Source organism: Staurois parvus, unplaced genomic scaffold (assembly GCF_062004578.1).
Source record: "Staurois parvus isolate SC_StPar_1 unplaced genomic scaffold, SC_StPar_1.0 ptg000730l, whole genome shotgun sequence".
In the NCBI taxonomy this organism is placed as follows: domain Eukaryota; kingdom Metazoa; phylum Chordata; class Amphibia; order Anura; family Ranidae; genus Staurois; species Staurois parvus.
This window is the reverse complement of record NW_028318526.1, coordinates 342,324-358,617: the sequence shown is the minus strand read 5'-3', so window position 1 is coordinate 358,617 and position 16,294 is coordinate 342,324. Positions and strand designations below refer to the sequence as shown.

The 16,294-nt window shown below is 41.0% G+C and overlaps 1 protein-coding gene across 2 annotated transcripts in view; it reads left to right on the top strand.

Annotated features, from left to right (window-relative positions):
• Positions 1-16,294, top strand: part of LOC149445297 (inositol-trisphosphate 3-kinase B-like) — a 122,635-nt gene that overhangs the window by 86,917 nt on the left and 19,424 nt on the right. For both annotated transcript variants that reach the window (XM_089653960.1, XM_089653961.1), the window contains exons 3-6: positions 2,486-2,570; positions 8,769-8,982; positions 11,326-11,530; positions 14,181-14,282. In XM_089653960.1, the coding sequence (XP_089510086.1) occupies positions 2,486-2,570; positions 8,769-8,982; positions 11,326-11,530; positions 14,181-14,282 (606 nt within the window). The remainder of the gene's footprint in view (positions 1-2,485; positions 2,571-8,768; positions 8,983-11,325; positions 11,531-14,180; positions 14,283-16,294) is intronic.

The following is a 16,294-nucleotide window of genomic DNA, read 5'->3' as shown; positions in this document are numbered from 1 at the left end:
ATATCTGGCACATCAAATGGTCAGGTTTGCTTTAAGCGCATACTAGCGTAATCCAGTAAGTTCCATTGCATATACAATCCTTTCAGTGTGTTTGGGGTATAACCAGCAGCCTTCTCATAGTAGAAAGGACTTGAAGCAGGCAAACAGGACATCCATGTTAGATACGCAGATCACATTTATTGAGTATTCTTATTCTGTTGGGTCAGCTGTTTTACCCCAATGTGCTCTATGGTCATTGGTCATTGATCAAAAAAACCTTACCATGGACATTAAGTTTGGTAGTCCTGCAAAGAAACTTTATTTTATCTATCTCTACTTGTACATTTGTATTTTTACTTTAGGCCATGAACATAGTTAAGTATGGGGTTGTCGACTGACCAGTTAACCACAACACTTATCGGAAAACTCAGCTCATGCAGAATGTTCTTTTGCATATAGTACTGTGCAAATGTTTTAGATAGGTGTGAATAATGCTGTAAAGTAAGAATGCTTTCAAAAATATATACAGCGCTCAGCATGAGTACATCATAAAACCTTTACTTTCCTTTAAGAATCAACATTTTCTATGGGAAACTATACTACAAACTACTCCCACAAATGCCAGCCATTGATTTCAAACAGACTCTAAAAGAGGTTGTTCTTGAAGAATGGAAAAAGATAGATGTTGCAATATGTTGCCAACTTGTTCATTCCATGCCTAGAACACTTGGTGCTGTCCTTACAAATCATGGAGGTCATACAAAATACTGGATGTAGTAGCTTTTGTTATGGGGTGTAATCATTTTTGCATCCACTAATTTGAGTAAAATTGAAGATTTTGTCATCTATATTATATTATTCATCTTACTTTCATGTAATGAGCTAAACAAATGCTCTATAAAACTCAGTTTTGTCAAATTTTGAATATTATTCTTGTGTTCATTGAGATATTGATTAAAATCTTACTTTTCAAAAGGGGTGTACTCACTTACACTGAGCACTGTATTTTAATTGTTTATTTTTATCAATTTACAAAATGCAAAGTGAGCAAACGGAAGAAAAATCTAAATCAAATCAATATTTGGTTTGACTGCCTTTTTGGCTTTAAACCAGCATTAGTTCTTACACTTGCACTGTTTGTACACTTGCTCAAAGTCACAGATTTTGTAGGATTAGAGTCAGGTGTATGATTAACCAATTATACCAAGCAGATGCTAATGATCATAAATTTTTTATGTAAGTTGAAACACAATCATTAACTGAAATAGAAACAGTTGTGTAGGAGGCTCAAAGCTGGATGAGGAACAGCCAAACTCTGCTACTAAGGTGAGATTATCGAAGACAGTATTGTGTCACAGGTAATACACCATGGCAAGACAGAGCACAGCAACAAAACACAAGGTAATTATACTGCATAAGCAAGGTCAAAATTTCAAAGCATACTGGGAATGCAACATGTGCTGTTCAAGCTCTTCAAGAAGCAACAGGCAACATTGGGGACCACAGATGCAGCAGTCAGCCAAGGAAACCTAATGCAGCAACACATCATGCTTATTTCCCTTCGACATCAGAAGATGTCCAGCAGGGCCATCACAACAAAAACTAGCGGGGACTAGTGGCCCAGGTAAACACATCTACTGTCTGGAGAAATCTGGCCAGAAGTGGTGTATATGAAAGAATTAAAGCCTAAAAACCATACCTTCGACGTGGAAATGTGGCTAAATGACTCAACTGTGCAGAAACTGGGGTGCAGAAAAATGGCAGCAGATGCTCTAGACTGATAAGTTAAAATTTGAAATATGTGGCTGTAGCAGGAGGCAGTTTGTTTGCTGAAGGGCTGGAGAGCTGTGCAATAATGAGTGTCTGCTTGCAACAGTGAAGAATGGTGGAGGTTCCTTGTACATATGGCGCTTAATTTCTGCAAATGGAATTGGAGATTTGGTCAAGATCAGTAGTGTCCGTACGGATGAGAAATACAGGCTAACAGGCTAACAACCTAACTGCTGAACTCCTTCAAAAACTGTATGCAAGTGTACCTAAAAGAATTGATGCTGATTTGATGGCAAAGGGTAGTCACACCAAATATTGGTTTGATTTGGATTTCTCTGTTCATTTACTCGTGTACAAATACTCTCTATATGAGCTTTTTTTTCTGCCAAGGGAAGCCTGTGCATGGACCCTTACCATTACTTTGATAAAATAAAACTATTAAAACTTCTATTTCTAAAATCATTTTAAATTTACAGCATTTTTCACACCTTCTTAAAACATCTGAACAGTAGTGTAGGTCTGGTAAAGAAATGCTTGGGCTGTGCAGTTTTTCATATAAATGTTATTGGAACATAGCGTACATCATATCATATATATTATGGCGTTAATAGTCAAATTATTTTTTACTGTAGTGTCTCTTTTATGACCTTATTTGTTGCCATTTTATTTGATAGGTGAGGATACTATTTCCTTTACTCTTGTTAACTTTGGTTTGGTATAATTTTTTTTTTTTTAGACCAAATCATGGAAGACGTTCTTCACAATGGTGCACTGGTCACTCAGACGACAGAACTCCTGGGTTCAGCTGGCTGGCCATGAAGGTAAAGTGAAACAAGATGGAACCCCAGTGCATGTGACAGTGTTAAAGTGTATCCAAAGCCAGAACTATTTTTATTTATGGTCTGTGGAATGATTGCAAGATAAATCTGTCAGCTTTTTATTGCTGTCTGTTTCCCCGCTATTTATCTTGGTGGCCATTTTCACCGGGGCAGAAAGTAATGGAAAACAGTTCTCATGAGAACAGGTAATTTTTCAATGGGGCATCTGTTTTGGTGATCCTCACTGTGGAGAAACAAATAGGAATGAAAAGAAAATCTCCCCCGAGGACACAGAAAAAAAAAAAAATCTGCTCTTTTCAAAACTGAAAAAAAGATTTGCTTTAGATATAGTTTAAAAAGCCATAGAATACATAAGGGAATAACACCCCCAAATACAATGGGATTCCTACATACATGTTCCATTGTGAGAACAAGCAGTGGATCCAGAGATATAGAGTCAACATGTATACACATCTGGACATTTTCTGCAGGAACTGAACTTGTTACGGCCCTCCTGCACTTTCATCATCCTCTATAGTCAGTGAGGCTGCGTGTACTTTTAAAGAACCAATAGGGAGGATCTGGAAGCAGGAGGAAGTGGAACTAAACTTCTTTTTATTTTGATATGTATTCAGCTGCATACAGCTCTGCATCTACTGATAGTTCTAAAATGTGATTTTCAATAAAGTAACCTCTGCTTATGTATGTCTTCATTATTTACTCTAGGGGTTTACTGTATAAAAAAAGAAAGAAGTAAAAGCTATCTACTAACCAAGCTTTAAATTTTACCTGCCCGCTGCATTTAGAAATGCTGCATATAGTTTGAAGAATTAGTAGTGGAAATACATTTTTTTATCTTTTTGCTAGCAATCATGTACAGCTCTGGGTTCTGAGTGCCTTGCTGTGAGCCAAAAACAGTGCTAAATTCCCAGAGTGTCTTCACTCACCAGTTCAAGACCTGCAGCTTCGTGGTTGCATGATCGCTAAAAAAAAATATTAAAATAAGGTATTTACACTGTTATTTAATCAAATTATATGCTGCATTACTAAAAACTGGGCAGAGAATATTTAAAGCTTGGTTAGTAGATAACATTTCCTTCTTAAAGTAAAAATCCCTTTAATTTTCTTCCCTCTATTAACAGTATTCAGAGCAGAATTCCAAACAGAATTGCACAAAGCTTTGCAGCTTTCCATTCACCTTTTTCTTTCTCCTTTTATATTGCTTTGATCTTAAAGGATATCCAAACCCAAAAACAAAAATGTTTAATCATACAGTACAGGGCACAGGCTTGATATTCATTGATATTATAAATGATACTTTGATATTCATGGATCCTTGCTTAAAGGCAGATACCTTCAGGTGATTGGACACTGGCAAAGCTTTTGACATGCCCCCTGAGGGTCCCCCTATAACATACCTCAGTCCATGAATCCTCAGTTTTTTGCTATCCTCCTAAGGTAATGGACAGTCTTACAAAGAAATCACTCTTAGCTTAACTAGTTTATTGCTTTACTTCGGGTTTTTCAATCAACTCCTCACAGTCTTCTGACACAAAAATAGAAGTTCATCCAGACTGGTGCATCATCAGTCAAACCTTGGGAGCCTTGCCCGGATCCCATGCGGTGGGGACTGCCTGTAATGTTGCTTCGGGCACTGGATCCTGCTTGGACATTCACTTTGGTACTTGGCGCCCACACCCTGAAGACCCCTTCTGGGGTATGCCTAATGTGATGGGCAAAGCCTGGACCCTGTATATGGACCAGTGACATGGACAGGTAAGACAGGGTCACCCTGTTTATTGGAGAATGAAATGAAAACGAGAAGCGCACCAACCTTGCGCATTACCTCAGTAACCAAAATTTATTAATTGTAAAAAAAATATACTCACAAACAGCAAATGAAATCAGGCATGTAAGTTCTCAAAGGGACTTGAAGATAGCGTGAGTAGCTCTGATGAAGAAGGGACTCCCTTCGAAATGCATCAGCTATACTGAACACCCATTCCCTTGATGGGATTTACGCTATCTTCAAGTCCCTTTGAGGACTTACATGCCTGATTTCATTCGCTGTTTGTGAGTATATTTTTTACAATTAATACATTTTGGTTACTGAGGTAATGCGCAAGGTTGGTGCACTTCTCGTTTTCATTTTATTCTGCAGTATTGGTCGGGCTTCCCCAGCCTTGTTTTGGAGCCGCACAGCCCTTTATGCATTGGTGGACGATTTCTCCAGGCCTGGTTCCATCTATTCGCCACCTGAGTCCTAGAGCGCAGGAGAATTCGTCTTTGATTTACCCTGTTTATTGGACCATTGCTGAAGCTCTGTAGCAAGTACAAGACTTATTATGTGTATCGTGAATAGTATTCCTTTATATGTTAAAACAGTAAGGAAACCAGGAGTTGTTTCTGCACCCTGCTCTGTAAGTACCCAAAATGTAATTTCTCCATCATCCATCGAAGTACTATAGTAATATTTAGAAGCAATTGGGTTAAACTGTTACCTACAGGAGGTTGGGACAATGGTAAACAGAAAAATATTAAGCCAGCCCCCCTATACCCAGTATACCTCCGTTTTTTGCTGCTGTTGTGGTGGTATTTTCTTCCTAGGTGACATCTATCAAGATTTTTGCTGCACTGCTGGTAACTTTTCCTCAGTGACTTAAAAGAAGATTCTTTGCTACACCACTGCTTAAGTTGGTTTCTAAATATACACAGATTGGCAGTTCCTCCATATTATCTTTAAACGACTGACTAGATGTGTGAGGCTAGACTGGAATTTGAAATGTGGGCACTAGGCTCTGCATTGTTGCATTTTCTAGAAACCGTGCACGGTGTTAATTAGCCAGGAAGTACTTTCTATAGAAGAGTTGTGGCACAGCCACAGGTATGACCATATCTTTGAAAACTCACTCGATGAGTAGAGCTAGTCAGGTTGCACCCAGAGCTACCTCACAATTTGCACTTTTAGACACCCAAAATTGCAGCCACTGTTGGTTTTATCACAGTAAGGGTTGAAGCTTAGGAATTGAGCGCTGACCGGTAGGATTCTTCGCCTGCGTGCAACACTTTCTTTCCAGCCATTCTGCCTGAAGAAAGCATCATCCCACTGCTACCCCTGCTCCTGCACCACGTGGATCTCCAGTCTGTTTCCACTCTCCACTTACAGTGTTTGGGTAACCTTTGGTCACCTTAAACCCTCATTATCAACAGCTACCTAGGTTTGTAAGTATTTAAGATCTTGTCTCACTTTGTGCCTAGTTGTTTAGCACTATGATTTGCAACAAATCTTTCCAAAGACACAGAGAACAGTCCTAAATAAATGTATACATATAATCTGTCTGTTAAGATATGATAACTCCATGAGTAGATCAAATCTAAATACATCTAAAATGAACCATAAAAATGTGTAAAGAATGTGCACTGAATCATGTAACTCATTAAATAAATAATGACATAATCAATCCATATGTCACAGTGACATTAAATATATTCACCCCAAAGTCAAAATAAAGTGCAAAAGTGGTAGAACAAAATATATTAAAAAAAATCTGTATATAAAGTGAGTCCCATACACCATTCAATGTTTGTTCAACCTCCTATTGAAAGTTGATGTTAGGACTGTGTGGACAGTTTCCACACCATGCACACCAGAGTGCCCTTCACCCCCACCTTATGGGTATCGGCTCACCTTAATTGTTGGACCCCCACTGATAAAAGAAGGCCAGCTGCACTTTATATACATGTGTACAAACGTAACTCCTCTCCAGTTTTCCTCTTTCCTCACAGACCATCTCCCAATAGCAAAATAAAATGTGGGAAGCAAAAAAACACTGATAGTGCCTAGGCTAGCTGTGAGGTCATCACAGTGAATGGAGTCTAGATGTCACATATTGGAATATGGATGTGACATGCCTTGTTTTATCTGCTGAAATGTGAGTGTTTTTTTACCATTCTCAATAAAAATTGTAAGAACGATCTGCGCTAGTATTTTTTTTGTTTCCCACAGAAACAGTCTGTGAGGAAAGGGGTTCTTTTTAGATGTATTGTACATCCTGTGCTTTTCACAGATGAGAGCAGGTTCACCCTGAGCACGTGACAGACGTGAAAGTGTCTGGAGAAGCCATGGAGAATGTTATGCTGGCTGTAGCATCATTCAGCATGACCGTTTTGGTGGTGGGTCAGTGATGGTCTGGGGAGGCATATACATGGAGGGATGCACAGACCTCTACAGGCCAGACAATGGCACCCTGACTGCCATTAGGTATGGGGATGAAGTGCTTGGACCCATTGTCAGACCCTACGGTGGTGCAGTGGGTCCTGGGTTCCTCCTGGTGCATGACAATGCCCGGCTTCATGTGGTGAGAGTATGCAGACAGTTCCTGGAGGATGAAGGAATTGATACCATTCAATTGTCCCCATGCTCGCCTGACCTAAATCCACTAGAACACCTCTGGGATATAATGTTTCGGTCCATTTGACGCCGCCAAGTTGCACTTCAGACTCTCCAGCAGCTCAGTGATGCCCTGGTCCAGATCTGGGAGGAAATACCCCAGGCATTTTTTCATGTGACTGCATTGGTTGGTGTGACGGAGCATAGGCAGGACAGAACACACACAGTAGATGTCAAACAGTTAAAGCTTTATTAGAACAGACGACAGTCACTCAATGGGGAGTAGTGCAGGGAGAGAGAGTCCGAAACACTTGTAATCCAACCCCGGTGGGCAAAGTTAAAGTCTCTAAAGCAGTTCCTAACAGATATCACCGGGGAAGCATACACTCACGCAAAGCTGATGTGGTAGCCTCAGGCAAAGCTGGTGCGGTGGTCTCAGGCAGAGCTGGTGGCATTGCAGGCAGGGCTGATGTAGCATCTGGGGTCCCCCTGCTCCAATGGGGCTTAGGCAGAGGCTGGCCACTATCGTCCCGCTGCAGCTGGGATCCCTTAGTGACTGTACGCAGAATGGAACAACAAGAGAGACCAGCACTAGTCTCTTAAACCCCCTGAGCAGGATGAGAGGCGGAGGGGGGTCATTAGCAGGTGACAATGAAGAGAATGGACAGGAATGGAACTATAGTAATTTAATTTGCAGCTGTAAACAGAAAAGACGAGTTGGACAGGCTGGATACTGAAACAGGATAATTGGATTTGCAGCTGTAAACGGTGTAATAGTGGGGGAAATACATTACTACAAATGTAAGGCACTAATTAGTGGGGATAGAATTAGGCAAACGACTGGTTGAACATGATGGACACAATAATTCAATCTGCAGCTGTAAACAGTGTAACAGTGGGGGAAATTACATTAGTACAAAGGTAAGGCACTAATTAGTGGTGTATACACTAAATGAATTTGGGACCTTTTGTGGAGGGGCGAGTTAATTACAGCTAGGGGCCTTTGGCACACAGGAGTGAATACTAATTGGAGGATGCTCTCCCTATGGTCAGGAGGGATTAATAAAGGAATTAATAACTGGGACTGGCAGAGACCCATATCGTGACACTCCTCCCCCCCCTTTTCACAAGTGCCGACAAGGGGAACCCAAACCAGGTTCCCTTGGAGGCACTTGTGGGCCCTAGCTTAACTACTATGGGTCTTGCTGGCGGGAAAGGCCATCTGCATTTTGGTGTTGGCTTCCCCGTCTATATCGAATGGTCAAATTGTAGGGCTGGAAGGCGATACTCCACCTAAGGAGACGCCCATTGTCCCCAGACACCCGGTTCAGCCATCTGAGGGGGTTGTGATCAGTGACAATGGTGAACTCCCGGCCGTACAGGTAGGGCTGTAGTTTCTTTAGGGCCCAGACTATAGCCAGACATTCTTTCTCCACCGTAGCATAGGCAACTTCCCGGTCCAGTAGTTTGCGGCTGAGGAAGACGACGGGATGTTCCTCCCCAGCCTCGTTGACTTGGCTGAGGACAGCCCCTAGGCCTAGGTGGAGGCGTCTGTCTGCACAAGGAAGCGTCTGTTGTGGTCGGGGCGGCCAGGACGGGGTTGCTTGCCAGGGCGGATTTGAGGTCACGGAAGGTGGATTCACAGACCGAGGTCCAGTTCACCATCCTGGGACTGTTCTTCTGAGTCAAGTCGGTCAGGGGCTGGACCGTGGAGCTGAAATTGGGTACAAATTTGGATTAGTGACTTTCAGACATCTGAGATAAAACAAGTCTAGGCAATTGAGCATTCACTCTTGTAATTGTCCTTCAAGGTAACTTCAAAGCCAGTGAACGGGGCCACATTCTGAAGAAGTTTAGCCCTATAGAAAATGCATGCCTGGAGGCCCTAATGGAAGATATACTCCAGCCATATGTTCCTACCTACCATGGACTGGTGAAAAGGGAAGACCAAACTTACATCAAAATGGGAGACCTCCTTATGGGCTTAGAATCACCTAGCATCATGGACTGCAAGATGGGCTTTCGGTAAGAGCTTTCAGCTTAAAGTGAATCTCTGCTCCATTTTAAAGTTTTGACGTGAAGAACAGAAAGCACAAGATGCCTGCTGTTACTTTTCACCAGAAATGCCTCTTCTGTGCCCCTTTCTCATTTTGTCTCACCTTAAATGTGGAGCCTGATTCTTCTGATATCATGGCTAAGACCAGCTAGCTGCCTTTTTCCAGTGTTTAATGAGACTCAGTGGCCAGTAAAAGTACTCTCACCACTGAAAAGGTGGATAACAATTAGTGGAGTTTACCAATAACAAGGTGAAACTAAATCAGAAAGGAGCACACCAGAGTATTTACAAGTTCATAAAAAGGGGCATTTTGTGATGTTTGCATAAAAGTTTAAAGTTGCATTTCAGAAATCACCATCAGGTGGCCAGTGCATTCATTAATGGCTGTGAACTGAACTTTTTATTGATCCGTTTTTCTTAGGTTTTGCATTAAAAAAAAAAAAAAAAAAAAAAAAAGAGGATGAAAAATGCAATGGACCCACAATTGACTAGTGTGAAGAGTTCCATAGGATTTAATGGTCATGCGTTTTTCTAAGTCCTTCTTGCTGCATTTTTTGGTGCATGTTTGGTGCGGTGAAAAATAAAGTACCAAAAATGTACCTTCCTATTGAAATAAATGGAAAATGCGGTTGTGTTTTAGATGCATGTTTTGAGTCACATGTTTTTTTTTTCACACTGTTGCAAAATGTACTGGAAACGTGGAAAAAATGCCTATGCGTTTATATTGCGTTTTTGCAAGGGAGCAGTGTGAAAGTATCCATATACTATGCTATACTCCTGTTGCCTTTTATTGTATATGTGTATGGAGTCTTTTACAAACCTTTATATTTGTAAATAAATGAAGGCTGCCATCATGGAGCTCCTTTAAAAATGCTGTGTCTGGCTGTATCTGGTTGTAGTACTAAGCCAACAACAACAACTTGTATACAAATCAGAAAATTCACAGTGATGTTAGAACTCCTGATCTGTATACTTGTTCAGTGATGTCAGAACTCCTGATCTGTATACTTGTTCAGAGTTGGTGACTTAAAAATGAACCCTAAGCATAACAGCCACGGATCTAGTATTTCAGACTGGGATGTCAGCAGTGGCAAGCTCCCTACCTTTAGGGTACATGCACACTGGGCGCCTTTCTCGTAGCAGGAAAAAACTTTTGACGCTGGTAAACGCATGTGATAATGTGTTCTGGCTAAACGCTCCTAGCGTTACTGTGTTTAACCACATTTACATTTTTACATTTTACATTTTTGCCGTGTTTGGCAGTTTTCTGCCAAAACACTCCTCACCAGAATGCAATTCTTCTGAATTCTGGAGAGGAGTGTTTATCTGCCTCTAAACTCTGGTAAAAGCCTATGCATGCATGGACACGTTCAGGGGAATTCAGGGGCTTAGGCAAAAAAAAGACCAAAAGCTTCAAAAACATGAGTTTAGGAGCAGCAGTGTGCATGAGACCGTAATTGGCTTCTTGAGTACCACAGGTAAGGTAAAGGAATGGGTGTTCTAATATGCACATTTTAAAACGTTCAGATAGTGTTGAGAAATGGCTTGCCTTTTCCACACCTTCTTGGTCTGTAGGGCCACTCATCATAGTGACAGGCCCATAGCAATGTAAAGCCAGCAACGTAGGGCAGGGAAGTTCCCAGCACTGCAGGTAGATGTCAGGATTTGTATATGATGACCCACGATTAGGGGAAAGTAAAAACCATGTGCAGACTTTGCTGGATGTTCGTATTGTAGTGCTGCAACCTGATTAGCATTATTATGCCACCAACTGGTTTATTTTAGAAAGTTGATGACATTTAGCAAATAGCAATTGCTCCATGCAAAACAACATTTGCTACCCTATCGATTAGCAAAGATTGTAGTTTGTGGACCTGGCTTACAAAACTTGTATATATGCCTTTCTAACTTTTTGTATTTATCTGTTCTCACAGAAGTTTTAGAATTTACAGCAATTAGATTATCTTTGTACTTCAGATATTATATGGGGTTTCCCATTGTTGAATCTCATAGCAGATATTCCTGTGAGGTTTCTACAAGGTGTGGTTCTCTGGTAAAATGGTTCTCTTAGGGCCAGCAGCAATCACGCAATGTATTCAAAGCCATGCAACTCTGAACGTTGATTGTACTAACCCGAGTCTGGATAGTTTTGTGTGCAGGCAGTGAATGTGTATAGATTGCAATGTTCCCAGTGATTCCAATACATATCACAAAATAGTTACTGTGTAACCAACAAAGACAAATGCAATGTGTACTTGTCTTTCAGCCAATCAGATTAAGATTTAATTTGATATAAATTGTCTTTTCTACAGAACATACTTAGAGGATGAGCTTGCTAAAGCCCTCCTGAAGCCCACACTACGCAAAGACTTGTACAACAAAATGGTGGCCCTGGACTCCCAGGCCCCTACACTGGAGGAACACCTGCAAAAAGCAGTTACCAAACCTCGTTACATGCAGTGGAGAGAGAGTGTCAGCTCTACGGCAGTGCTGGGATTTCGTATCGAGGGTGTCACAGTGAGTCACTGCTCAACACATTTCGGTCAGGCTTTTAAAAACCACAAGTTATATAGAGCACACCTAGCATGGAGGTATGACCTGTCATGTGGACTTGCTTCCGTTTTGATGACATTACTTTCTGTTTCAATCAACACATTTTCACATTACTTTCATAAAGTATTAATGTAATTCCCCAGTGTGTTATTCTTAATACCTGACATTGTCAGGCAGTATGTGACTTAAGCAGTTGAAAGAGCAGTACATACAGTGTGTATAGAAAAGAATCACCCCCCCTTTAAAATAATCTCATTTTTTGCTTTGCAGCCTGAAATGAAGACACACATTTTTTGTTTTATCAAGCTATATTTACTCAGTGTAACTTAAAACATCTAAGTGAAAGATATATCACCAACATGACGGAAAAAAAAATCAAAAACAGAATCACTGAGATGGAAAAAGGATCACCCCTTTGCATCAGTATTTTGTTGAACCACCTTTTGTGCTTTGGGTCATTGTCATGTTGGAAGGTAAACCTTCTTCCCATTGACAACTTTCTGGCAGAAGGCAGTAGATTTTCATCAAGAATTTGACTGTATTTTTCCCCATCCATTTTTCCTTTTATCCTGTCAAGTGCTCCAGTCTCTGCTGCAGAGAAACCCCCCCCTAACATTACCACCTCCATGCTTTACTGTAGGAATGGTGTTATTTGGATGGTGAGCTGTATTGGATTTCCACCAGACATATTGTTTAGTGTTGAGGCCAAATTCCATTTTAGTCTCGCCATAATACCTTTTTCCATGTGGCCTCAGAATCTTCAAGGTGCGTTTTGACAAAGCTTAGTGGTGACTGCATGTGGCCTTTCTTGAGGAGTGGCTTTTTTTTTTTTGCAACCCTCCCATACAAGCCACTATTTGTGATATTGTTGTCACATGCACACAATCCTCACTCGTAGTCATAAATTCCTGTAACTGCTTCAGAGTTGCTGTAGGCCTCTTGGTAGCCTCTCTGACCAGTTTCCTCCTGGCTCTTTCATCCAGGTTGGAGTGATGCCCTGATCAAGGGAGGGTCTGTGTTTTATCAAATACCTTCCACTTCTTAACTTCTTAATAATAGACTTAACTGTGCTTCCATGCATTGATAAAGCCTTTGCCATTTTTTGTATCCATCTCTTGACTTGTGCCTGTCAAAAACTATATCCCAGAGATCATTTGGCAGTGCCTTGCCACCCATAGTTGATTGTTTGCTTCAGTTGCATTACTAGGGACTGAAATGCTCTAGGAAAGCTTTTCATGGTGAGCTAATCAAAATGACCACAGCTGATCACAACTGAAAGTCAAATGGCTTTGTGTGCCATTGAGACGGTGATTAGCTACATCTGACTGAGTTTACAAGTCATTTTTAGGAGTGTGGGGGGGGGGGGGTGATCCTTTTTTTTCCAGCTCGATTATTCTGTTTTTTGAGTTTCTAATTTGTTTTTTCTAACATGTTAGTGTTATATCTTAGGGATACATCGGTGCTGATACCGAGTATTTTCGAAATGCTACCGCTACCCAAACCGATATTTTGCAGTGCAATTTGTGTCAGTACAAAATGTATAGACGTAAATTGCACCGCAAAGAATTGCATGCATTTTGGACAGGAATAGCATTCCTGTTCAAATCGCATGCTATTTCCCCACCGCTCCTGTGTGAACCCAGGCTTGTCACAGAGTTCACACAGGAGTGGTGCTGGAAACTTCCCTGCACCAATCCCAAGCTGTGCGAGTGAGTGGAGAGTGGGAGAGAAGGGCCTGTGGGGATGTATAGACTGGTGTTGGCTATCAGGCGGAGGATGGAGGCAGATGCTCTGGATTCTCAGCTGTAGGAAAGTAGAGAAGGCTGCAAGGTTTTGAAATCCCTGCGGTTTTCTCTCCTCTCCTTGCAGGGACGACAGTACGGACTAAACAGCTATTGATTGGTCAGCACCCAAGGATTTCTCTCCTCTTCTACAGCAGAGAATCTGCCTCCATCCTCCGATGGCCGACACTGAGGTATACATCCCCACATGCCCTTCTCTCCTACTCTCTGTTCAGCATGGGATCGGTGCAGGGAGGTTTCCTGCACTGCTCCTGCATGAACTCAGGCTATGAGAAGCCTGGGTTCACACAGGAACACTGGAAACCGCATGCAATTAGGAGAGGAATAGCATTCCTGTTCAAATAGCATGCTATTCTTTGCGCTGCAATTTGCATCCATACATTTTGTATTGACGCAAATTGCACCACAAAGTATCGGTAAATGGTGTCGGGGCATCCTTAACTAGGATGTTATAAATTGCACAAATAAATACAGCTGGATAAAAACTGTGTATATCTTCATTTCAGGCTGCAAAGCAACAAAATGTGATTATTTTAAAAGTGTGGGAGGGAATGGGTGTCTTTTCTATACTCACTGTACATCTTACACCCAAAGCTCCAGTAATCATCAACTCATTCTTCAGTTATTAGTATAGCACACATACAATAGTTACATACTACAAGTGTAGAATGTTAAAGCTCCTGTGTGTTAGAAAAACTGTGACCTACCCACCGCCAGTACCTGGAGCTATGCCCAATCATCTAGTTTTCTCCTAGGCATCTGAATGGATTGGCTGGCAGAGGGGTGCTGACTTTTAACCTTGTGTCTTCTAGATTGAAGCTGGTTCTGTCAAGAAAAACTTCAAGAAGATGAAGAGTCGAGAACAAATCATGGAAACATTTGACACTTTTACAAAAAGCCGACAGGACATCCTGGTATGAAACATCATTGTCCAGTACCTCCTCTTAAAATACCATGTTAAGTTTTTTACATAGAGATACCCCAAGGGACTGCACCCAGCATGCCTGTCCTGCTCTGAAAATTTAATTTCTGGTTACAGCATGTGTATATAGCTCAAGATATCTTTTTTCTGGACTAAAGGCTATCTCCAGTCCCTGCAATTAGCCAGCCAGCATGACTGTCACTTTTAATGAAAGAAAGGAGACTGCAGCCCTTCATGCCTGACCTGTACAAACTTCACAACTCTGGTAGCTCTACAGTACTGTAAGCTTGGGGAATGTAACCAGACTTGTCTTGTGTCTTCCCAGAGGTGTGACAGAGTGGGAAACAAAGTCTGCAACACAATGCAATCATTTCTTTTACCTGACATACAGAGATCCAGATTGGGTGTTGTTTACCAAAGTACTTGAAATAAAAATTGTCTGTACTTTTTTAACATTAACAAATCAGATTAAAACATGCAGCAAAAATGACAGCTGGCAAAAGGAAAGTTTGTAGGTTATTGGAAAAACACTACACAGTATACAGTGGGTATAGAAAAGAATCACTCCCCCCTTTAAAATAACATTTTGTTTTGCAGCCTGAATTGAAGACACACTGTTTTTGTTTTATCCAGCTGTATTAGTGCAACTTATAACATCCAAGTTAAAGATATAACACCATCATGTCAGACAAAAATGTAACAAAATCAAAAACAGAATCACAGAGTTGGAAAAAAGATCACCCACTCCTAAAAATGACTTGTAAACTCAGTCAGGTATAGAATCACCTTCTCAATGGCACACAAATCCATTTGACTTTCAACTGTGATCAGCTATGGTCATTTTGATTTGAGTGGTTCTATCCCTGGTAGTGCAACTGAAGCAAACAATCAATTTTGGATGGCAAGGCACTCTGAAAGGATCTCCAGGATAAAGTTGTGGACAGGCACAAGTCAGTCAATGGATACAGAAATATGTCAAAGGCTTTATCAATGCCTAGAAGCACAGTGAAGTCTATTATTAACCACTTGCTCTCCTGAGGATTTACCCCCCTTCCTGACCAGGCAATTTTTTGCGTTATAGCGCTGCGCTACTTTAACTGACAATTGCGCAGTCATGCAATGCTGCACCCAAATTAAATTTATGTTCTTTTTTCCCACAAATTGAGCTTTCTTTCAGTGGTATTTGATCGCCTGTACAGTTTTTATTTTTTGTGCTATAAAAAAAGACCGACAATTTTGAGGAAAAAAAACAATATTTTTTACTTTTTGCTTTTAAATATTTCCAGTAAAAATTAAAAAAAAAAAAATCAAATTTCGTCATAAATTTACACCAAAACGTATTCTGCTATGTCTTTGCTAGAAATAAAATCCCAATACGTGTAAATTAAATGGTTTACGTGAACGTTTTAGCGTTTACAAATGGCGGTATAGATACTGGGATTTTTTTTTTTTAACTAGTAATGGTGGCAATCAGTGACTTACAGCGGGACTGCGGCGGGTATTCTGACACTGGGGAAAACTGACTTTGTGTCACTGACATCCCCAGTGACACCAATACAGTTATCAGTGCTAAAAAAAAAAAAAAAAAAGCACTGACACTGTACTAATGGCACTGGGCAGTAAGGGGTTAACATGAGGGGTGATCAAAGGGTTAACTGTGTGCTGTTTTACTTGCGTCTGTGCACAGCCATCCAAAGCAGTGTGCATGAGCTGAGAGGGAGGAAAACTGTATTGTTTACATACAGTTCTCCTCCCCATCGGAGATTCCCGGCAATCACCAGGCGCTGGCGAGTAATCATGCAAAATCAAAAAATAAATAAATATACGTGATTTTGCACACCCGTGCTGCCCTGTAGCAGTATATCTGCTATAGGGCAGTTGGGAAGCGGTAAGAAGTGGAAGGTATTTGATGGGGAGAAGAAACTGGTCAGAGAGTCTACCAAGAGGTCTCCAGCAACTCCGAAGCAGTTGCAGGAATTTATGACAAAGAGTGGTCATTGTGTA